This window comes from Rattus norvegicus, chromosome 10 (assembly GCF_021556685.1).
Source record: "Rattus norvegicus strain SHRSP/BbbUtx chromosome 10, alternate assembly SHRSP_T2T, whole genome shotgun sequence".
In the NCBI taxonomy this organism is placed as follows: Eukaryota; Metazoa; Chordata; class Mammalia; order Rodentia; family Muridae; genus Rattus; species Rattus norvegicus.
Genome location: NC_141543.1, coordinates 95,798,386 through 95,822,093, shown reverse-complemented (window position 1 = coordinate 95,822,093; position 23,708 = coordinate 95,798,386). Strand labels below are relative to the sequence as shown.

Genomic DNA, 23,708 nt, shown 5'->3' with positions numbered 1-23,708 from the left:
CGCAGGGTTGGGCCGGGGCTAAAATAAGACTGTGAGATGATTTCAAAACACAGAGTCTCAGTATGAGTCAAATACACTCAAATCCTCTGGGGGTCCAGTGTAAATGAAAGTATTAGCAGTCACCTTCCTGCAGTCCCCCGTTATAACTGCCGCTGCTTCTGTGGGCTCTTCTCCTTGGAGGAAGCCCTGGGAGTGGACTTACATGTGCTAGGTTCCATTACAGAGCTGTCTCCCTAGCCCCAAACTATTAAGATCCATGCTTTGTTGGTTTACAAGGATGAGGGGCGGGGCACTCTCATACCACTGTTTGTTTGCTTGTTTGCTGAGGCAGGATTTCCTTTAGCCCAGACTGGCCTTGAACTTCTATGTAGGCAAAAATTACCTTGAGTTTTGTTCTGTGGGGTGTGTGTGTGTGCACTCGTGTGTGTGTGTGTGTGTGTGTGTGTGTGTGTGTGTTATGCACATATACACAGGTATGTATAGGTGTGCCTGGGCACACACGTGAGGAGTATGTTGGGTGTCTCATTCTTAATCACTCTCCTCTTTTTTTTTTCAAGGCAGAGTCTCAGCATGTAGTCCTGGCTGCCCTAGAACTCCCTATGCAGACCAGGCTGACCTCAGACTCACAGAGATCTACCTGCTTCTGCCTCACCAATGCTGGGATTAAAGGTGCACCCACCACCCCATCCAGCCACCTTATTTTTTGATAGAAGGTCTCTCTGGGAATCTGAAGTTCACTATTTTTGGATAGGACATCTGACTCCTGGTATCGCCTTGTCTCTGCACCCTAACATTGCAGTCAGAAGCACAGGGGCCATGCCCAGCTTGTATGAGTGTCCTGGGGATTTGAACTCAAGTCTCTTGTTTGCACCACAAGTTCTCTTATCCACTGAGCCATCTCCCTAGTCTGGCCTTGATCTTATACCACCACTTTGATCCTCTTGAGTTTGGGGCCAAACTCAAGGTAGACATCTGTGCTCCTGTTTAAAAATAAGTATAAAGAGACTTCAGCCATGATCCTGAGACCCTGATAAACATAAACACACATACACACACACACACACACACATACACACACACACACACACACACACACACACACACACACACACACACACACACACTGTAATTAGCATCCTGAGCCTTTCCCTGGCAGATAAAGAGCAGGGAGAGTAAGTCCCGCTAGAATCGTCTACTTGCTAACCCCGAACCCATTCTTCCTCTTTCAGTCTTGGATGTCAGTTTGTGAGCTGGCCCACCTTCCAACCTGGCTCAGGTATCCTGGGTAGCAATTCCTAGCATTTCTTTCTGTCTTACGGTTGCCAATTTTAGGAAATACGCAATGCTTACCAAGATACGCTATCTAATCCAACTTGAATTGGGTGTTCTGTATTTACCCGGCAACCCCATTTCTCCCTCCATCCACGCTGTCCAATCCCAGCCCCCACCAGTAGCAATGTTGTCCCCCTCGCTACCATAACAACCTGATCTGATGCAATAGGTCCAGGGTCCATCCCGAGAGCCTTCATGTTTAACAAGCACTTCCAGCTTGTTAAATTACCTTATGATTTTGGGAAGTTCTAGACTCCGGTATGATACCACCTAAGCCAAAAATATAGGTTCTAGGTCCGTGTGAAGCTGGTGCCTCTGCTGGTTGTACTGATGAGGGAGAACACATTACCCGAGACCGTGTTATCTAACCATGTCTCCGTCTCTCCAAGAACACACCCTATGTGGATGGGCCCAAGACACCCCACTCATACACTTGGCTCTGTTTCCCTCTTACCCAGCCAAGCGCTTGCTATACACACCCAAGGGCTGCTGTCCTTTAAGGACCACAAGCTGAGCCCAACCAGTTGTTTTCAGAGGCACTGCCAGCATCAGCACCACTTGAAGCAGTCAAGACAAGGGGAGGCAGAGGGCTGAGTGACACCCGGCCCCACCTTTGGCTGTTTAAAGTCAAGATCCTAACGCTTTCAATAGTTAAGCTTGCCCTGTGCAGGGGAAGTTCAGCTCCCTCAGGAAAAAGATAACAGCCATGTTCTAGTTACAGCCCAGAGTTCCTCCCTGCTTGACACATTCTGCCCCATGGCAGGCTCCCCAACCCCGCCCCTCCTCCCTCTTGCTTAGTGATGGTAGACGTTGGCATTCACTTTATTCCATTCAGAAGGGACTATTTCATTGGACTCTCTACCTCCCTTCTTTGGTCTCCTTTGGTCCTAGTTGCTACCCATTTTCCGACTCCACCCCATCAACAAGCAGATCCTTCCCTCCGTCCGGCCCCTCAGTCTGCCCCAGAGGGCTAAGATTCACCATAGTGATCCGTAAATATTGCATACTTGCACCTAGTCACATGGACTCTGTTCACGTGGCCTAAGGAGGGGCTTTGGCTGGTCAGAACCCAGCTCTGGTTTATCCCTATAAGATCCAGATGAGGAGAGGGGCTGAGGGGGAACTATGCTTGAGTAGCAGTAGGCCTTCTTCGGGGGCTCCCCTCTGCTCCCCTCTGCCCCCGGCCAGCCAACTTTCAGGCCATTCAATCCAAACACAACACCCTCTGCATCCCACTCCTTCTCCTGGAATTGTTGCAGAATTACAACTTCCTCACAAAGGAAGCTTAACAAAAACCATGATGGTGACCAAAGGCAGGAGGAGGATATGACCAACCAGAAGGAAGACAGCACGCCACACTTGAGCCTCCAATGCATCCCAGAGGGGAGGGGCACCTGTGGGGGTGGAGAAGAATGGGCTCGCCCTCCCCCAAGCCGTCCCCAGAGGATGTTTCATTCGCTAAATGAGATCAATCTGGCCCAGATGTTAGGCAGCTGCCCCTAGAAGCAGTTCCCCGTGCTGAGCAGCGGAGGCCAAGGCTGTATGGAGCTGGCCTTGGAGGCTCTGGCAGCCCTCCTCCAGGGGGTAAACACAGTCTTCTGCTCCCTTCCTCCGCAGTCTGCCCAGGAGGTTGCCTTTTTAGGAAACCCAGAGGATCCAGAAGAGAAGCAGACAAAGATCAGGAAATAGCTGGGGTGGCTGCGGAGCTGTGGAGGGCAGACTATAGCTCTGGTGACTGAATCAGCCTCTGAGGAGCAGCCAGGCCGGCAGCACAGGTAACCACCTGCGGGGGTGCTGACTCACTTCTGCCATAACTGCTGGGAACCGCTCCAGCCACAGGCATCCCCTACCTCCCCATCAGCTCTCCCCAGCTCCAAATTCCCAGCCAGGCCGCAAACATAGCCATTCCCTCAGACACGTTCATTCCCTAGGGACTTAGACACAACAAACCGTCTGCCTAGACACAGCTAGCCCTCTCCTGTCATCGTCTGGTCCTCACCAAGGAGTTGTGCTCCTTCATCCATTGATACTTTAGAGAAGAGAGGAAGGAAAGAAGATAAAGGGGTCCCATTGTCAGAGAGAAGAGAAGGAAAGAGGATCTCAATAAAGTGTACACAAACACACACATACAAACATACACACAAGCACACACATACAAACATACGCACAAGCACTAACCAACACACACAAGCACACACACAAACATACACACAAGCATACAAGCACACACACAAGCACACACACATACACAAACACACACAAACATACACACAAACACACACATACAAACATACACACAAGCACTAGCAAACACACACACAAACATACACACAAGCACACACACAAACATACACACAAGCATACAAGCACACACACATACACAAACACACACAAACATACACACAAACACACACATACAAACATACACACAAGCACTAACAAACACACACACAAACATACACACAAGCACATACAAACACACATATAAGCACACACACAAACACAAACACATACACACTCACAAGCACATACAAACATACATATAAGCACACATACAAACATACACACAAGCACACACAAACACACACACAAGCACATATACACACACAAACACATACACAAACATACACAAATGTACACACAAGCACACACAAACACAAGCACACACACACAAACAGCACACACAAGCACACACAAACACATACATAAGCGCACACACAAGATTCCTCTTCTGGGTTTTTAGGGGTTTTTTTTTTGTTTGGTTTGGTTTCGTTTTGTTCTGGGGTCAAAAAATAAGCCGGCATCCCTCTACCCCGCTAGCACCTCTCTCATTTGGAGAGTAAAGTCCTTCCTGCATGAGATGTTCCAGCCCAAAGCGAGCAAAGGCTAGGGGATGAACGGTAGCAGCAGTCATGACAAGAAAGATGACGTCCAAGCAAACTGGCTTCAGGACTCTTTACCATTTTCCACCATGCGGCTTGGGAAGGCTTTGCCTGGTCTTGCTCAGAAGGAAGGAAATAGTTCTGTGTGTCTGCACCTATACAGAAGCACCTAAATCTAGGGAAATGAGGTGTCTGGGGCAAGTTGTGGTGGAGATGGGAAGCCACACTGGTGGTGAACATTCAGCAAGGTCAGATGAATGCTACAGGTCGGACGACAAATAATTCGGGGCTACACTACCCCCTAAATAGCTACTGATCGCCCACCGCTGGGTCTCACTAACATTCTTAATACCATGGAAACGCCTTTCTAAAATGTGCAGCCTCCTAGCGTCCACCAACACAGTGGCTGGGACTGTTAGGAGGTAGCATTGGACACTTGTGACAGAGATTTGCTCTCTTTGCTCTAACCACCCCACCTGATGGTTTGCCTATGTATGTCTAAACTACCTTGATCTGTTAGCTTCTTCGTTCTGTTACTATGAAAACGTTCATCGTAGTGGTGGTCGTGCTGCAACACAGTATTTGAAGCAACCCGAATCTATGTCCCTTGGCCACGGTCACCTACATTTGGCTCCAGGATAAACTGCCTCCCGTCCCTTTTGAGGTAAGACTTGTGGTTTTGCACTGACAGATAAAGCTGAGGCGCCTTACCTCATCCGAGCACCAGGCACACACGGGACTTACGGCCAGACACTGCTGGCAGGAGTTCACGCCTCTCGTGGTACAGATGTTGGACTCTGCAATGAAGAGGCATAGACATTAGCACCTGATTTGCTCAGAGCAGTGACCGTCCTGCTCCGACTACCCCAAATTTCCCAAACACTCTGCTGAACACTTCCTAGGTACATACAAACGCCCTAACCCCTACCCACTAGACATTTACCAAACATGGGCTACTACACAAGAACGAAAACAACAGAGATGAGGAGAAACTCACTCCTTTATCAGCGCATGAAGCCAGAGCAGCAGTAGCTGGCAAGACTGAGTAACAGACCCCAGCGTTCCATCGTAACTGATAGAAAGGCTTTAATCAGTGACTGGTTTTATACCTGTACTGGGCGAATGAAAAGCCAAGACCCAGCGTTAACGGTCCTGTGCCTTCTCCAATTGTCTAGTCGCAGTCACAGCCACTACACAGAGGACCTAGGGCTCAGTAAGATTAACATGTAAAAGCTGTGGGGCTTTAATGAAAGCAGGGTAACCATAATGGCCGTGTCCCACCGTCTGAATTCATCTCTGGCTTTCCAATACATCTTTCTTGGGGACCAAACATTCAATGCACTAAAGAACTAGAAAGGTGGTTCGCAACCTGTGGGTCGCGACCCCTTGGGGCCCCACACATCAGATATCCTACATATCAGATATTTACTGTTATGACATGTATATGACATATCATAACATTTACATAAATGATCATACAGATATTACTGTTATGATGTATCATAGTAGCAAAGCTAAAGTTATGAAGTAGCAACAAAATAATTTTATGGCTGGGAGGAGTCACCACAGCACAAGGAACCGTACTGAAAGGTCCGAAGCATTAGGAAGGTTGAGAACGGCTAAACCAGAGCTCAGGAAAGACACACGGAAGCTGGAAGAACGTGGCAGGCACTTCTGAGGCATTCCGAAGCAAAGCCTGTGCTCCACGACGTGCCCTTGAGCAGCTCACCTCCTCTCTGTGAAATGACTGACCTATCTCTGAGGAGTTTTGCAAGAATTCAATAAGCCAAGAGGATGCTTTCAGATGCCACTCAAAAGTGAAGAGTCTGTGTTGACAAACAGCAGAGAGAAGACTGCAGTGGGGAGCAAGGACAGCCAAGAGGACCAAAATAGCACTGAGAAATGCAGCCAGGAAGTGAACCCCAGGCAGCTGCTTCTGTGGAAGCCTCTCCCCTGGCTCTGTGTCCCTGGCCTCAGACAAATAAAACATCTCTGCCTATTGTGCCTCAGGGAGGTCTTTATCACCCTGGAGCAGGAAGACACAGCCTGACCGGTCCCTCATGACTTTCTGAAGGGCTTCCTCTGCCCAATACTCTTACCTCTTGGCTTTGCCCACAACAAATCTATTTACAAATAAATTATCCTAATTACTGGGGTGTTGTCTCAATATCTCCAGAACATCTCATCTAGTCAAACATCTATTCTGAGTGACATCTAGCTACCTCGACAGCTGAGAGGGACACGCTCAGAAAATGCCGCACCTTGGTCAGAGACTATCTGCGCCTGTGTCTTGAACTGATTAGGATGGTTTACAACTTTGCACAAGTAGAGATTAACACAGAAGATTGATGATGATGTAAATCTATTTTTATGAGAGAAACACACATGATTCTCATCCAACAAAAATGTCAGCAGTGTCTACCTGGTAGAGAGCATGAGCCCCGAAGGTTAAAGGTTATTGTTCTTACAGGCATTGGCCAATTTTTAAAGAATCTATTAGCCAAGTCATTTCCACATGACTGACCGACTCTAAGACTCCCTTCCTCGAATTCTCTTTTGAACTAGTCCTAACACCTTGCCGGTCCCCACACTCTTTAAACTGATTAAAATCTTTCATGTGTGTTCTTTTTGTGTGTTTGTATGAACATAGTACCTTTCACTCTTTTAACAATGACATTTTAAGAGGCTGAAAAAACAAGTACAATGAATGCTTAGCATGCATGTGGCCCTGGATTTCATCCCCCAGCATGGAAATAAAACAAGGAAAGGAAAAAAGATGCAAGGGAGAAAGGAGGGAGAAAAACAAGGAAAGATCAATTGGACCCTTGAGGCCTGCCTGCCTAAAGCAGCCCAAAGATGTACTGGCACCAACTGAACGGTTTGGGACTAAATAGTTTTATTTTGCCACAAACAAACTGATTTCTAAACACGCTACACTGAGTTTAAGAATAAGGCCTGCGGACCCAGGCTTGGTGGTGCACACCCATAACTCTAACAGTCGGGTGGTTACAGCAAGATTACTGTCCAGTTGGAGCTGTCCTGGACCACATTGCAAGTAGCAGGCCAATCATAGCAAGATTCTATTGCAATATCTAGGTATAGATTTAGATAAGCACACACATATAATATATAATGGAACCTCAGATAACATAATGATAGCATTCATCACTCATCTCCTCAAGACATTGGCTTGTCCATGGAATCCTTGAAGCACCGTTTAAAAGCTCCAGGGTTCCTCAGAGGCTGGGCTCTGTCCTGCTTCCAAGGCCTTTTTCCATTCCACATGTGACCAGTGAGACACCGCCACAAGCTGGTGAATAACTATTGGCTCTATTCTCACATATGAATAGAGAGAAAAAGAGAGAGAGAGAGAGAGAGAATGAGTCTGAGTGTGTGAATGTGTGTGTGAGAAAGAGTGTGGATGTGTATGTATGTGTTTGTGAGAGAGAGATTCAGAGTGTGTGTGAGTCTCAGTGTGTGTGTGTGTGTGTGTGTGTGTGTGAGAGAGAGAGAGAGAGAGAGAGAGAGAGACTGTGTGTTGAGTCTGAGTGTGTGTGTATGAGTCTGGGTGTGAGTGTGGAGTATGTGAGAGAGTCTGAGTGTGTAAATTACAAGATGCCAATTGTGCCACTGGCTCCAGGCCTGTCCCCAGCACATGAGAGTGGGGGCAATTCTCAACAATGCAAGGTCTACTGAGGAAAGGTAGCTGATCTTTCCACAGATGCCAGGTTCTGAGCCCACAAAATCAGTAGCGCCACCCAAGGCTTCTCCCTGCAAGGGCAGTCAGGTCAGACCTTAGCCTCACAGCTGTTCCCCTGGGGCTGGACAGAGACTCCTTTGGGGAGTTTCCATGGAGACTGGTAGCAAAGAGTGATCCTGGACAGAAACACCCACCGTCAAAGCTCACTAGAAGGAGAGGAACCCAAGGGGAAAGAGTTAAGATGAAAAGCAGTGTCTATAGCCAAGTTCTCTTTTCTACCTTTATTGGGTTTGTTTGAGGGAGAATGAGAAAGAATGAATGGGCACATGGGTGGAGACGGAGGACAACCTGAGGGCTATCCCCTCTTTCTACGGTGTAGGTCTTGAGGATCAAACTTAGACTGTCAGACTTGGTGGCAATCGCCTTCACCTTCCTGAGCCATTTAAACAGCCCAGCCCACAAAACCCTTCCCAGTCTATCGGTTTACCCCTTCAACCATTCACCCATTCTCCATGAGTCCTTGACTTGCAGCCACAAAAGAAAGCCTTGCCAAATGTGAAATAAGAGACAGCAGGCCCCTTCCAGTGTACCAGCAGTCAGTGACCTCAGAGGGTGGGCCGAACTGCTCTTTTAGGAAGTCCATTACCCTGTTCCCTTGATGTCTTATTTTTATTGAATACCAGGTTAATAGTGGAAGAACCAATGATCCACCAACAACCTCTCCAGCCAAGGCAGGAGCCCTGGAATGCAGTGGTTGAAAGTGGCTGACTCATCAGAGGTCTCTGAGCCAGGCCCAAGCTAATTCAAAGGCCTGTTACTCCCAGGCTGCCCCTCCCTTCTGATCGTGCGGGCCTCCTCCCACCCTCTGTTTTCAGTCATTCATAAAGCCTGGATTCCTTCTCTGCCTCTGTAGTCCAGAAGGGCTTTCTGGGGAATTGGGGGTGGGTCCTCACCAGAATGTCAGAGAAAACAATGGATGGCTCCCCAAAACCTGTGTGAGAGAAGCCAAGCAAGGTTGACCAGGACCGTCCTTGTCGTAAAACTTAAATGAACATTGATGAATGCGACAGCTGGTGGACATAAAGTGCTCAATGAATGCTGGGACCGGAGTTGGTTTTGTTGTTGCCTTTTTATCCTTAGCCTCGAGCTATTTAGAGCAGACAAATGTTTTGCTAATTTTTTTTCCCAATTCCTTAAAGTTACGGTATAGGACACAGGGCACAAAGCTAACTATGCCCTGAAGAGAAGGTTCGAGCTACAAGGGTGAGGGCCAAAGTATCAGAGGTGAAAATCTAAAGAGAGCAAGGGGTGTGCGTTCAAAACCCCATCTAGGAACGGTGGCTGAGAGAAGACAGTCACTGGGAAACACAGGCAGGGCCAGTCAAGAAGTTTGCCTGGAAAGTGGGAACGTGAGGTTGTGGTCTGGCCTTTCAGCCTGGTTCACAGAACCAGAAACAAGATAAAGGGTGGGGGAAAAAAAAACAGGCAAAAAGGAAGCAAGGGAGTTGGAACCAGGGGAAGTTATGATGCATTGGAGAGCGCTGTGTCGAGGACATGTTGTCCAGTGACACAGGACGTCAGAATGTAGGGGCCGTCAGTACACCCCGATGAGGCCAGGGACCTTCAGGACTTAGATCGGGTGAGAAGGGAGCACGGTCCATGCTAATGACCACCAGGCAGATCTCTCTTGCTGCCTGCCAGAGAAAATTCCTGGCCTGGAGCCTCAGCCCTGACCCTGAGATTTAGCCACTTCCCACTTAGGTCCATGGGGGTCATTGGGTGACCCAGGTGGTGCCTGATCTTCCATTGCAGACTCCTGGGCGGGTGAGTCAATGAACCAAACAGCTCATGCTAAGGGCCCTGTGCACGCGTGCGTGGCTTATCAAGAACAAGCTGCAAGGAACATTTTTGGTTTTTATTTTTCCCTTAAGGGTAGCAAAGGAAGAGAGAGAGAAAGAAAGAGACAGAGAGAGACAAAGACAAAGAGATAGAGAGAGACAGAGAGAGGCAGAGAGACAGAGAGAGAGGCAGAGACAAAGAGACAGAGAGAGACAGAGACAGAGAGAGACAGAGACAGAGAGAGACAGAGACAAGCAGAGACAGACAGAGACAAGCAGAGACAGACAGAGACAAGCAGAGACAGACAGAGACAGAGAGAGACAGAGAGAGACAGAGAGAGCACAAAAGGCTCCAAGGGTCATTGCTCCATCAATAAAGAGCTTAGACTGCAGTGTCTCATCAAACCCAAGACTGTGGTGCAGGGGTATCTGGTTTCAGATTTTTAAATCATTTCTTAAGTGCATCCAAGCTAATTAAATGTGAAATTTAACAATACAAACTGTGTGTGATTTGCCTCCACCAAGAGTAAATATTAAGGGGCTGAAGAGATGGCTCAGCGGTTAAGAGCACTGACTGCTCTTCCAGAGGTCCTGAGTTCAATTCCCAGCAACCACATGGTGGCTCACAACCATCTGTAATGAGATCTGATGCCCTCTTCTGGTGTGTCTGAAGACAGCTACAGTGTACTTATATATAATAAATGAATAAATCTTTTAAAAAAAGAGTAAATATTAAAATACATTATTGGTTGAATACATGCACCTATGCACAGAGAGAGGAGAGAGAGAGAGAGAGAGAGAGAGAGAGAGAGAGAGAGAGAGACGCTGCTGTCTTAACCCCCAGTACCTGTGAATGTGACCTTATTTGGTCACATAGATGTAAACAAGATGAGGTCATAGTGTGGACCAAGATGACCAACGCCTTTGTAAGAAGGGAAAACCCCACATGAAGACAGACGCAGAAGGCAGACACCAAATGGCATCAAAGACAGACTGCAGTGAAAAAGCTAGAAGCAAGGAAGACTAAGGACTACCAGTCACCACTAGAAGCTAAAAAGAGGCAAAGATGGGTTCTACCCAGAACCTCAGACACACGTTTCTGATGTCCTAAGTCACCAGTTTATGGACTTGGTCACAACAACCCAAAGAAATTAATTCCAAGTGGATTTTCACTTCCATAGCCATACGAGACATTATTTTGATGAACAGTGTGTCCTTATGTACTTCCACAAATTGGAACAACAATAAAAAGCCATCCTGGAATGGAAACTTTGCCATGTTCCATCCACTCATGAGTAAGGTCAGAGGAGGTCCTTTAGCTTTAAAACTTTCCACCAATGTATATCAATTTGGCACTCATTCATTCACTCATTCATTCATTCCCTCAACAAGCATTCAGTGAGCACTTACTTACACTCAGCATTCTCCCAGGCACTGGAGACACACGGATAAACTAGACAAACCCCTGATCCGGTGATGCTCATGTTTTGGTCAGGAAGGTGATAACAAAAACAAAAACAGGGGGAAAAAAAGAAAACAGCAAAAGCAGAGGCAAATGCTTCCAAACACAGCAAGGCAAAGCAGTCTGGACTAAACTAGTCTGCCGGTGTCGGCTACAGAAAGGTTCTTCTGGGAGGTTGACTTTCTATAATGATGCTACAGAGTGGATAAGGGGAAGCATTCACCAAAGAACAAAGGCCAAAGTTGGATGGCCGGACCTCCTCCTGTGGAAGAAATAGCAGGAAGACAGAGGAAAGAGAATGAGGAGAGAGGCAGGGGAGACTGGAGAACTAGGGACCAGCACTCGGTTGGGAGCTCAGGCTGCACCACACAGTAGGGATGCTGAAGGAATCTGAGCCGAAGCGAAGGGGAAATACTTGGCCTGACCACCAAGCATAGGATGGGAGCCAGAAGGAAGATGGATGGGTTGGGGTACAGTTGGTTTGTATTGAAAGGGCAGCAGTGTTGATTGTATGGTTGGACTCTAGACTCTATTCCAAGGACTTGCTGATGGATTAGGCATGTAGAACTGAGGGAGGATTTGAACCTAAACAAGTACACCCACTTTAGAAAAGGCTCGTATGTTTGACTACTGGACATCCCAACTCAGGGCCCCCTCCAGCCACTAGGACCCTACCTTTACAAGTGAAGTCAGATCATGTCTGCTTATCACATCTGAAGGGGTTAGTTAGGAAGCCATGGATGAAGAGGAAAATCCCATCCTCCAAACACTGTGACCTAAAGCTAACACAGCCCTGGAGGGACAGAGTGGGTGTGGTAGAGAGCGTAGTCAGTCAGAGAGGTCTGAAGTCCGTGCCATTCTGCAGACCTTATGATCTAGGTGGCGCCCAACTCTCTGGGGCTCTCTTTAAAGCCAGGTCACATGCCTACTCAAGATTTACAGCTGCCCCCAAGTACTCAGCGGGCCACCCAGCTTTATCAGACAAACTCTGAAAAGCCCAGACAGCTATTTTTATCCCCTCCCCTCCCCACCAATTCAGCCTCCCAAATATGGGCATAATATTTACTGCACGAGGTTTAGGCGAGGTAACATATATGAAACAGTCACACGGTAACTGTTCAATCAATGATCTGTTATCTTCCCTATTTCCCTTCCCCCGGTTGCTTCCAGCACCATAATTGCACCTCTCTTCTACCTCAGGGTCACACATTAGCAGGCCCTTTGTCTATGATGGGACATAAGGAGAAAGTCACCCTGGCAAGAAACAGGAATCCCCAGGACCAGATCTCACCAGTCACTAACCTAGTTTGTGATGTGGGTGGGTCCCTCACTTCTTAGGAACTCCCTTTCAACTTTTCTGTACTTGATTAAAGGATCTTCAAGATGCTATTGGTCCTGAAAATGTATATTCTTTCAGAACCAGAAGGTGTCAACAAGACCGTTAATACTCTAGAAGCCATAAATAACATTCTTGGACCTGAAGTCCCTTGGTATACAAGTGGATAATTCTTCCTCATGGCCTAAAGTCTAGGTCAAATACTGCATTTTAGAATTCTGGAAGATTTTATTCACGGCAGTCCCACCCACAACTGACTCACTCGGTGTACAGAAGAGACGTGCCTGTACCATGCTCTGATGCTCTGTTTCACACCCAGCTCAGTGGTGTCCTGGAGGTGACCTAGGTATCCAGCTTTGCAGTTCAGGGGCACCCCTACACAGCTCTCCATGGTCTGGCGCCAGGCAGTTGTGGTGTGAACAGCTCTGTCAACCAATCTTGGTAAGAAGGCAGATCAGTTTTACTGTTTATGGAAGATTGTTTGGCAACAATTATTACAAATCAGAGACAGGATTGGTAGTACACAGAAAACCAACACCTCAGTGTAGAGGCAGAGGGGATCAAGAGTTCAAGGATAGCCTCATTAAAAAGTGAGTTCAAGGGGTTGGGGATTTAGCTCAGTGGTAGAGCGCTTGCCTAGCAAGTGCAAAGCCCTGGGTTCGGTCCCCAGCTCCAAAAAAAGAACCCCCCCTCCAAAAAAAGTGAGTTCAAGACCAGCCTAGGTTAAAAGAGACAGTGTCTCAAGAAATAAAAAAAATAATAGAAATCAGCCTCCCAAGTGCTGGGATTTAAGGTGTGAGTTACTAAGCCCAGCTGTTTTCAAAAGCACCAATTTTAAAGTATAAGTCACACTGTTGAAAACTCTAGTCACCATGTCATACATAGATCTCTTGGTTTTCCTCCTATTCTGTAAAGGTCAGAGTTCAAGGCCAGCCCGGTCTACAGAATGAGTTCCAGGACAGCCAGGGTTACGGACAGAGACCATATCTCAAAAAGTAAAACAAAATAAGATAAAAAAAAAATAAGTAAACAGACAGCTTAGGTCTCTCACCAGGAATAAGTGGTAGCTGTGTGAGCTAATCCGTGTGTCCTACAGCTCGATATAGCCATTTCCCAATGCTTCCATTTCAAATTATGTTGCACACCAGATACAGAATTCTTATTTGTGAATCAATGATAATAATAGAAGAGAATGAAGAAAACCAAACTTTGACCAGCCAATCCCAAGGCCTTCTGGAATCGCTCAGGGCAAAGCGTGCTCTGTTCTCAAGTGTAGAATTCCCAAGTTGCGAGACTCGGCACTCCCCAACCTCTGGTGAGAGGCTCAAATACAGTCCTCACAAACACTTGGAGAAAGGGACTAATCTGGGAGAGCTCACACACCAGGGTTTCTGCCTCTAAGAATTTCATCAGCAAAGAGGGTTGACAGTCTCCTGGAACTCCCTTCTAGTGCAATATGTCAAGCCCAACTCTAACCTCAGGACTTCTCACGTCACAAAGAATCTTTGCCTGGAGTTCTGAGTCACTGAGACATTAAAGGAGAAACTCCTCTGGTAAGAAATGAAAGAAAAAGAGAGAAGCCTCATCGGCCCTTTCACCCCACTCCACAGCCTGAGATACCAGGAAGAAGGCCTACAGATAAGGTGACTTGCTCAGTCCTCCAGCAAACTGGCATGAAAGCCCACAAAGCCATGCGTGACGTAAGCTCTTAACCACAAGCTTGCTTCTCTTTTCCTGAGAAAATTTTCTACAGAAAAGGAAGTTGCATGCAGCACAAGTTAAAGTACAGAAGAAGAAAAAACATATCGGCACACGTGTGACAACTGTACTTATTCAGGGGGCGGGGAGGTCTGAGGAGAAAACACCAGCTTTCTGACTGTGACCACTGTCAAAACTGGCACAAATTGGGAGCCAAATTGGGACAGACCAGACTGTCTCGTGGTGAACGCATCTGCACCTCACTCTTTCTCACTGACCTGCCAGGGAAGTGGGTGGCAGGGACAGCCGTAGTCTTCTGTAGCAATGTGATGTTTAAGGACTTGTTTTGCTTTGTTTGTTTTGGGGGGCGGTATTTTGCTTTGTTTTGTATTTCAGAGATGCTACCAAATACATGAGAGGCAGAATGGATCCAGGCGTAGAGACCAGCCCGTTGACCTCAAGAGTGACATGTCCTATTTGACCACAAAACATCTGGTACCAAGGCAGAAAGACCGCAAGAGCCAGATGTAGGGTGGGACCAAAGTAAAGTACTGGCATCTTGATGTGGCAGGACAGCTCTACTCACCCAAGGCACCTCTGGTTCCCTGCACAAGATCACGCCGTCAGACTTCCAACAGGGACGAGGGATGGCTCAAAAGTCCCTGCCCCTAACTTAGCCACTGTTGACAGCCGATGGCTTCTGGGGAATGGAAAGTTGGTTTTCTTCAGGGATTCGGTCCCTGGTAGGTGGACCCTGCTCCAGGGAATGGCCCCACATCCATGAGTATAAAGACAGCACAAATGGGACACCGGGTTATAGAAAAACAGAGAAAGAGAAGGAGGATGTAAAGTTGGGAGGGGGAATGGATCTGAGAGGAGGTGGAGGAATGAATGAGAGGAAAATGATCATAATACATAATATCAAAATATAAAAGAATAATAGAAATATATTTGGAAATATTAGTTGCTTTTAAGGCCAAGGATAATGAAAATCTAAAAAACTAGGGATTGTTACAAAATTCCTCAGTTCTTTCTTTTGTTTGTTTTTGATTTTCTTCTTGGAGTAAAGTCTCTCTGTGTAGCCCTGGCTGTCCTGTAACTGGCTCTGCAGACCAGGCTGGCCCCCCCGTACTCAAGAGATCTCCCTGCCTCTGCTTCCCTAGCGCTAAACTTAAAGGCGTGCACCACCACCAGACTCTCGATTCTTTATCTAGCACTAAGAAACTCAAATGCCTCAAACGTGTCTCTCCGACTGGACACTGGTGGAACTTCTGTGGTTTGGTGGAGGTCGCTGCACTGCTTCCAGGGTAATACCTCACTGCAGTAGAATGGAATGACCCCCCCCCCATGAGCTCTTAGAATCACTGACACAGGCAACGGCTCAGAGGGACGACGAGGGCATCCCAAATGGGAGAAGCCAGGCTCAAAAGGCTATGCACTGTGCTTTCTTCTCTATGACATTCTATAAAAGCAAATCTGTGGGGACAGGAGACAGAGCAGTGATAGCCAGGGACCAGAAGTGGGAAGAGAAAAAAAAAACAACAACAAAGAAGCTGGAGAGAACTTCTCAGAATACTGAAAATACTCTCTATCTCCATCATGGTGGTGATAGTTTGTCTTTACCAAAACACACAGAGGTGCACACTGAGGATGCTAAACCCCATCCATACTTCAGTGATAAATAACACTCGTTTTTTTTAAAAGATTTCTTTATTTTCATGTGCATGTATGTGTGTGGGTGTGTGTGTGAGAGACAGAGAGAGACAGAGAGAGACAGAGAGATTACTAGCCCTAATCTAAGTAGTGCACATCTACATGAGTCTATGTGCAGCATGTGCACCCAAGGGTTGCCATTACACTTGGGAGCTGTCTCCTAAGGGTGCTAAAAACTGAACCCAGGCCCTCTGAAAGAGTACTAGATGCTCTTAAGCACTGAGCCATCTCTCTAGCCCGGCCCTCCTTGTAAAAGATATATACAGTTATTTTATGTGTACAAGTATTTTGACTGCATGTATGTATATATGCAGTGCCCAAGGAAGTCGGAAGAAAGGGTCAGGCAAATGGGAACCAACTATGTGGGTGCTGGGACCTGAACCCAGTTTATCTGCAAGACCGACAAGTGCTCTTAACTGCTAGCCAGATCTCCAACCCCCAATCCTAGCCCCTTAGAAGAAGGCGAAGTTTTCTGGGGACACCGTGTTCCTGGACATGGTGTTCATTATGCCACATAGTCTCAAGTTCCAATAAATTCTGGTAGTTTCCAAAGAAAAGCAGCCTTGGACAACATCATCCCCAGATCCTAGGTTCATACCCACTAGTGGCCTGAGTTTGCAGTAGGCACATGATCTTTTCCATTTGGGGAGGTGGGAGAAGGGGAGATGGTGAGATACAGCAGGCCACTCTGTGAGCAACACAGAGGCTAAGGGCAAGCCAAGTGGTTTATCCCTGAAGCCACTCAGTCACACACACACCCCTTGCCCGGTTAATTATCTGTCTGCTGATTCATGACTTGCGGTTCCTGTGGGCACGCTTCCTGGCTGTTTCTGCCAACAAGGGCAGGATTCCTGCAGCTGGAGGAGATGATAAACAGAGAGCCAAGAAGGGTGGGGAGCTGCAAAGGAGGAGTTTGTATTGGGGAAATCTAGGGTCGAATTCAGATCCCCTCCTCACTCCACTTCCTCCTTGTCCCATCTTCCAAGGTCACAAATGCCACTTCTCACCTTTGCCCTTGTGCTCAAGAACTTAAGGGGAAGAACAGAAAAGACTGTTCCAGTGACTCCTCCAAAGATAGGGAAAAGAAGACACTTCAGAGGACATCCTGTGTTCTGTCATCCTCTGATCAGAGGATGATCAACAGTGCAAAGGTCCAAAGGGCCGGGGTTGTGGGCTAGAAGTGAAACACATTTAGTGTACACAGAACCCTTTCTCAGCAAAACACACACACTCATACACATACACTCACACACAGACACACACTAACTCACACACACTCACATACTCACACACACCCATGCACACTCACATACATACACACACTCATATATACTCACATACATACACACACCCATACACACTCACATACATACACACACTCATACATACTCACATACATACACACACCCATACACACTCACATACATACACACACTCATACATACTCACATACATACACACACCCATGCACACTCACATACATACACACACTCATACATACTCACATACATACACTCACACACAGACACACACTAACTCACACACACACTCACATACTCACACACACCCATGCACACTCACATACATACACACACTCATACACACTCACATACATACAGAGAGACACACACAAAGAAAGAGACATACACACTCACACACAGAGACATACATACTCATACACAGACACAAACACACACAGAAACACACTCTCAGAGACACACATTCACACACATACACATACACACACTCACACAGAGACACACACTCACACACAGACACATGATATACTCAAAGACACTCTTTCAAACACACACACAGATTCTATCCCTCTCTTTCTCACACACACACACACACACACACACACACAGAGAGAGAGAGAGAGAGAGAGAGTTCAGGTAGAACACCCAAGGCTACAAATGTGTAAATATTAGATTTCTTCACGTAGAGACATCACCTCTAGGTGGCTTTTTATATCATCCCCTACATAATTCTTTTGGTGCCTGTGTGCCAAGCACCGAGCACAGTGTTGAACAAAATACACAATTTGCTCTCCCTGTAGAGACTGAAGTCTTACGGGTGGGTTTTTCCGCCCTCTCTATGCATAGTTGAGACTCAGAAAAAAAGAATGAATGTGTGGACATCTCTCCTCCTGCGCCTTCTCTGTAGGTTCTTGCAGGACCAAAAGGGCTGAAATATGCCAAGCTCCCAGAGAGGACTGGGCTGAATTAAGAGGCTGTGAGAGCTGGATTCTCATCTGGGAGCCTGCAACACACTAACACACAAAGCAGCAACAGCCCGGCAGTCCATAATGGAACACAGGAGCCGCCATGCATGGAACACAGGAGCCGCCATGCATCGAACATTTACTTCATTTGAGCCTGTGTCTCATTTAGTCTGCAAACGAAAGGCACTGTTTCCACTTTACAGGTGAGGAAACTGGACTAAGATTGACGAGATCACACGGTCAATCAGGGGCAAAGCCGAGGATCAAACCTACATCCCACTTGCTTAAATCCCAGCTGCCCCTTTCCCCAGCAAAAAGCCTTTCCTCGTGTCTCTGAGGTATCCTGAGGGCCTTAGTTGGACAGCTCCCAGAATACAGACTGGAGAAGGGAACTAAGCACCTCATTATTGCTGACCTAATTAGGTGAGAATACACTACCAAGAAGCCTGGAAACAAAGTATTCAGATGAAGCTAAAAAGATTACTTTTGTACATAGAAACTGAAAGTCAGTCTCCTCGGGGCAGAATCTCCTACTGGGACAGCCCTCCTGTGGCACCTCACTTCCACCCTGTTCTGTGTCCCTTCCACACTGTGTGTCCCCAAAGTCACCACATCACCTGCTTCCCCAGGGACCTAGTGATGTTTGCAACTCTGCCACCAACACTGAGACGGCTTGTATGACAGACACTTCTTTTACAGGGTGCTCTAAAATCCTCGGTTCCTCAGCAGGACTCTACACCCTCTCAGAGGGAGTCTGGGGCTAGCTTACCACAAGCCATCACCTCTTTAGATTATTCCAATCACAACGACTCTGATATCCTATAGGTTTCGTTGTTTGTTGGTTTTGGTGTGTATACGATTGTGTACATGCATGCACAAGTACATACATGCTCATGCACAATTGTCCCTGGGCAGAGACAAAAGACAACCCTGAGTGTCATTCCTCAGAAGTATCACTTAATTTGAAACAGGATCTCTTTCTATCCTGAGCTTTCCAAGTAGGCCAGGCTAGCTAACGTGTGAGCCCCAAGGATCCATCTGTCTCTGTCTTCCCCGGGCACTGGAATTACAAGCACACCACTACATCAGGCTTTTTTAATAGGTTCTAGGGACAGAATTCAAGTTCTCCTACTTTCCCAACCTAGGACTAAAGGATCTTTAAACCCAAGCTTAGGAATAGCAGGGTAGTGTGATCCTATAAGGAGCACTGCAAACCAATGAGGGGTTCAGGAGAGGTGGGAAGAGAGTGAGAGACCGAAATAACAGATACACTTCATCTTCACTGGAGCTGAACCGTGCACTGTGCTATAACTTTCTTCTCGAACTACAGATGATGATGATGATGATGATAATGATGATGATGACAACGATGGCGATGACAATGACAACGATGACAATGACAACGACGACACTCAGAAATTTGAAAGTTAGAGATACAAACAAACTACAAAATGTTTCAAATATAATCTCAAAATAGCCGTGAAGAACTGGAAGTTGCCTAACACAAAGAAGACTAGCTACCTTTTGTACAGTGTATCTGTTGTCTGCAAACACACTTTCCTGCTGTACACAAGCAAAGCCTGTCATTGCATGCCAATTAAAACTTGAGAAGTAAAAATTTTTTAAAGGCTTTAAGTTCATAAAAGTTTGCCTATCTGTTAGAAACATCAGCTTTCCTGGTGGATTTCCCCATTCCCCATCAACAGCTACAAGGAGCTGACAAAAAGAAACTCTAATATCTCCAGGGCAGAATGCTGGAGATCCCGGTTCCCGTTCTGTGATCACGAAGCTTGTTCAATGTAGGCTAAAGACCGCGGTTTTCATCTTTCACTTGGAAGCTTCAACAACACAGGCCAACCATCAGTTCTGAAACCCCTGCCCCTGTCCCATGTCTACGTCCATCCGTACCATCAGAAAGGGGTCTTCAAGGTAGCCACCCAAATGTTTTTTTTTTGTTGTTGTTGTTTTTTTGTTTTTTTTTTTTTTTTAGATTGCTTAACCCCAAAGGCAACGTAATAAAGTTTACCTTTAACAAATAGTCAGTCTGGAGATGTAGCTCAATTAACAGAGTGCTTGCCTGGCATAAGGAGGCCCTGGGTTCAACTCCCTGCAGCATTATATGCCCTGAGAGGTGTTACAGATCTATAATCCTAGCACTCAATAGGAGGGGCACAGGGGAGTCTAAAGTTCAGGGTCACCCTCGACTACACAGAGTGTGAAGGATCCTGAAATATATGAGACCGTATTACACACGTGTACACACACACACACACACACACACACACACACACACACCATCTGCAGGGTTTAACTTGCTCCAGCTGACCTGGAACCTCAGTTTCTCCACCCCAGGCAACATCACCTCCAGCTCCCGTAGGACTCTGCGGACTGCATCACTCCCGTTCCCCGCAGCATTAATGAGCCTGAAAGTTGAAGATTCAGGCAGCTGATGGTGTGGGTCACACGCAGGAAAAGACAAAGCCAGCCCCGAGGACCTCTGTGCTGACTCCCTGCACACAGTCAGGGAGCGCTGGTTGAGAGGTCGGTCCCAGAACGAATGGAGCCCGAATCTTGTACCTCCTTAACAGAGGAGCAGCCAGAGGAACAAACTCGGGGGAGGTGGAAGGGGCAACCCAGAGCGCACACACCCACCCAAGCAGGTGAGCAGCATCCTTCTGCCGGCGCACCCGGACGACCCAGCAGAGCCCCATCTTGCCCCTGCTCCCCGGGCCAGGCCAGGGTCTCTGCCACCGTTGATGCGCCCTCGAGGCTACCGGAGGAAGGACCAGCTTCTCAGCCCCAGCTCCCACGATCCCACCGCAGTTCCCACACCCGCCGCGCGCTCACCTCCGACGACAACGCCCGCCAGCGCCCCCAGCGCCAGCAGAGTGGCCCAGAGCTGTCCCGGCCGCCGCGTTCGCATCCTGTCCACCGCCCTTCGCGCCGCGCGCGCGCGCCACGGCGAGCTGGCGCCCGCGGCTGCTTTTCCTGCCCCGGGAGGGGAGGGGACGCGGTGGGTGGGACACAGCGGGGCGGGCCGAGAGCTAAAGTTCCCTCCCTCCGGCGTCCGCCTGGACCCTGCCTGAGGCTGCGAGTGTGATGGGGAAATTCATCGCGCCTCTCTCCAGAAATCTTCCCCAGCCCTCCGCCCACTAGGATTCGCCTGCGTTCGCTAGAGGACATCGCGCTCCTGGCGTCCTGTGTGCATCTGGGTCCCAGGTGTCTGCACCTGGATGCTTGATTTAAAAAAAAAAAAAAAAAAATAGTAGCCTTGGGCCACTTCCTGAACTCTGTTAGTCCCACCTCCGCAGAGACATCAACACTGCTATTTCTCTTTGCTTTCCTCCAGTTTTCGTTCTTTCCCTCAGTCACTCAATGAGATCACAGGCAGCTGTCAAATGCTTTCCATGCAGCCTGCAAGCGTGTTAGGAAAGATGGATCCGTGCAGAGCCTCTGTCTATAAATGCTTGCTTGCATGTTGCTGGTGTCTGATAACTACTTCAGAACAGTCACTGTATTGCCTCCAAACTCTAATTCACTAGCTCTGTGGTATTTTCCTCAGAGACCGCTTGGCTGTTGTTCCTATCCCTACACTAGTTCCTTGGGTCTTCCCCACCAGATAGGAAACCTTTAGAAGTGTGAAAGGTGCCAAGTGCTGGAGCTGAAGAGGTGGCCACAGGAAGTGGCTGGACCTGTGAGTCCTGACGTAAGAATGGTAGTGTTGTTTAAAAAAAAAAAATAGAAGTAGGGATGGTGATGTGGTGCAATCGGAAGGCACTTGCCTAGCATGCGTTGGGCTCCATCCCCAGCACCACATCAAACAGAATGTGATGCCCAGAATTCCAGCGCTGAGGAGGCAGGAGGACCAGAAGTTCCAGATAGTTCTTGAGTACACAGGGAGTTCAAAACCAGCCTGAGCTATAAGAGACCATGGAGGAAGCGTGTGGGAAGAAGAGAGACCTGACACCTAGCCATGATCCATCACCTAGCCTTTCCCCAAGAGATTCTTGTCACTCCTAAATGTTCCATGCCTTCCCATCTGACTGGCCTTCCTTCCTCTTTCCGTTTGGAAAATTCCACTTCCTTTTCAAAACCTCTCAAATGTCATCTGTTCCGTGCCATCTTGTCTAATGTTCCTCCTCCTCCAGCCTTGTCGTCTGCAGAGGTGGACTCTTCTTCCTCGGACCTCTCACACACCAGGACACTATATCATTCCATGTCACAGGTATGAACTTTATAACTGTATAAATTCATGGAGACAAGTGTGTTTTCTACGGAACTATGACCTAGCGTTTTATTACTCTACCCAGTGACTCACAGCAGAGCATGCCGCAGACCCAGCACTAGGGTAAGGCAGAAGGATGGCAAGTTTGAATACACCCTAGGCTACATAACAGGAAAGCATCCCAAACAAACTAATAGTAATGGTGAGGCTAGGGAGATGTGGCAGTGGGTAAGAGTGCTTGCTGGACCAACATGCGGGCCTGGGTTCAAATCCCCAGCAACCACATAAAAATCTAAGCATGGGCATATGCTGCCCTGTAACCCCAGTGCAATGGGGAAGAAGTGGGGAGACAGAAGGCTGCCTGGCAGCTAGCCCAGCTCCAGGCTCAGTGAGATACCTTGTCTTGAGAAAATACAGTGTAGTGTGACAGAGCAGAACACCCCGCCACTCATGTTCTCCTCTGACCTCCACATGTATGTGTGTGAGTACACATGCATGTATACCCATGCAGCCATGTACATAAGCCTACACCACACACACATATACACCACACACTCATATACACATACACACGAAACAATTCAGTTTTTTATTTTAAATAGTTATTCATCTCTTAAATAAGGAAAGCAAGAGATTCACCCACCTACCTACCGCTTCCTGTACGCCCCACTCTGCTCTGTAGTTCTGAGTTTCAATCTAGAATCATTTCCCTTCATCCTGAAGAACACTTTAAGTTTAGCCTGGAGAAAGAGTTCAGTGTCTAAGAGCACTGCCCGCTCTTCTAGAGGACCCAGGTTCAATTCACCCTCGTGGCAGCTCACCACTATATGCAGCTCCAGTTCCAGGGGACCTGACATCCTTATAGAGACACGTGCAGGCAAAGTAAAGTAAATAGATTAATTTTTTTTTAAGTTTAGCAATTCTTACAACTCTCCTGAAACACCTATGCTAAACTTCTGGCTATTTCACTGTGGTTTTAATATTTCTTATAAATAACTTTATAAACTGTCAAAGGCTTCCCTCCACCCTTTACTATGTCCCTTTTTTTTAGGTTAATTGTATTTCATGTGTGTGTATGTGTGTGTGTGTGTGTGTGTGGTGTATGTGGTGTGTGTATGTGTTTGTGTGTGTGTGTGGTGTATGTGGTGTGTGTGTGTGTGTGTGTGTGTGGTGTATGTGGTGTGTGTATGTGTTTGTGTGTGTGTGTGGTGTATGTGGTGTGTGTGTGTGTTTGTGTGTGTGTGTTTATGTGTGTGTGTTTGTGTGTGTGGTGTGTGTGTGTGTATGTGGTGTGTGTG

The 23,708-nt window shown here is 47.4% G+C and overlaps 1 protein-coding gene across 2 annotated transcripts in view; it reads right to left on the bottom strand.

The window, feature by feature from the left end:
- Itgb3 (integrin subunit beta 3) overlaps window positions 1-21,145 on the bottom strand; it is a 57,667-nt gene extending 36,522 nt beyond the window's left edge. Inside the window, exons 1-2 of one of the 2 annotated variants that reach the window (XM_087571077.1) lie at window positions 21,033-21,145; window positions 4,900-5,011 (exon numbers count right to left, since the gene is read on the bottom strand). Coding sequence is in view for 1 of the 2 variants with exons in the window: in NM_153720.2 (NP_714942.1) it covers window positions 4,926-5,011; window positions 21,033-21,108 (162 nt within the window). In the remaining variant the exon portion in view is untranslated. 2 annotated transcript variants of the gene reach the window in all.
- Window positions 21,146-23,708: the final 2,563 nt, after the last annotated feature.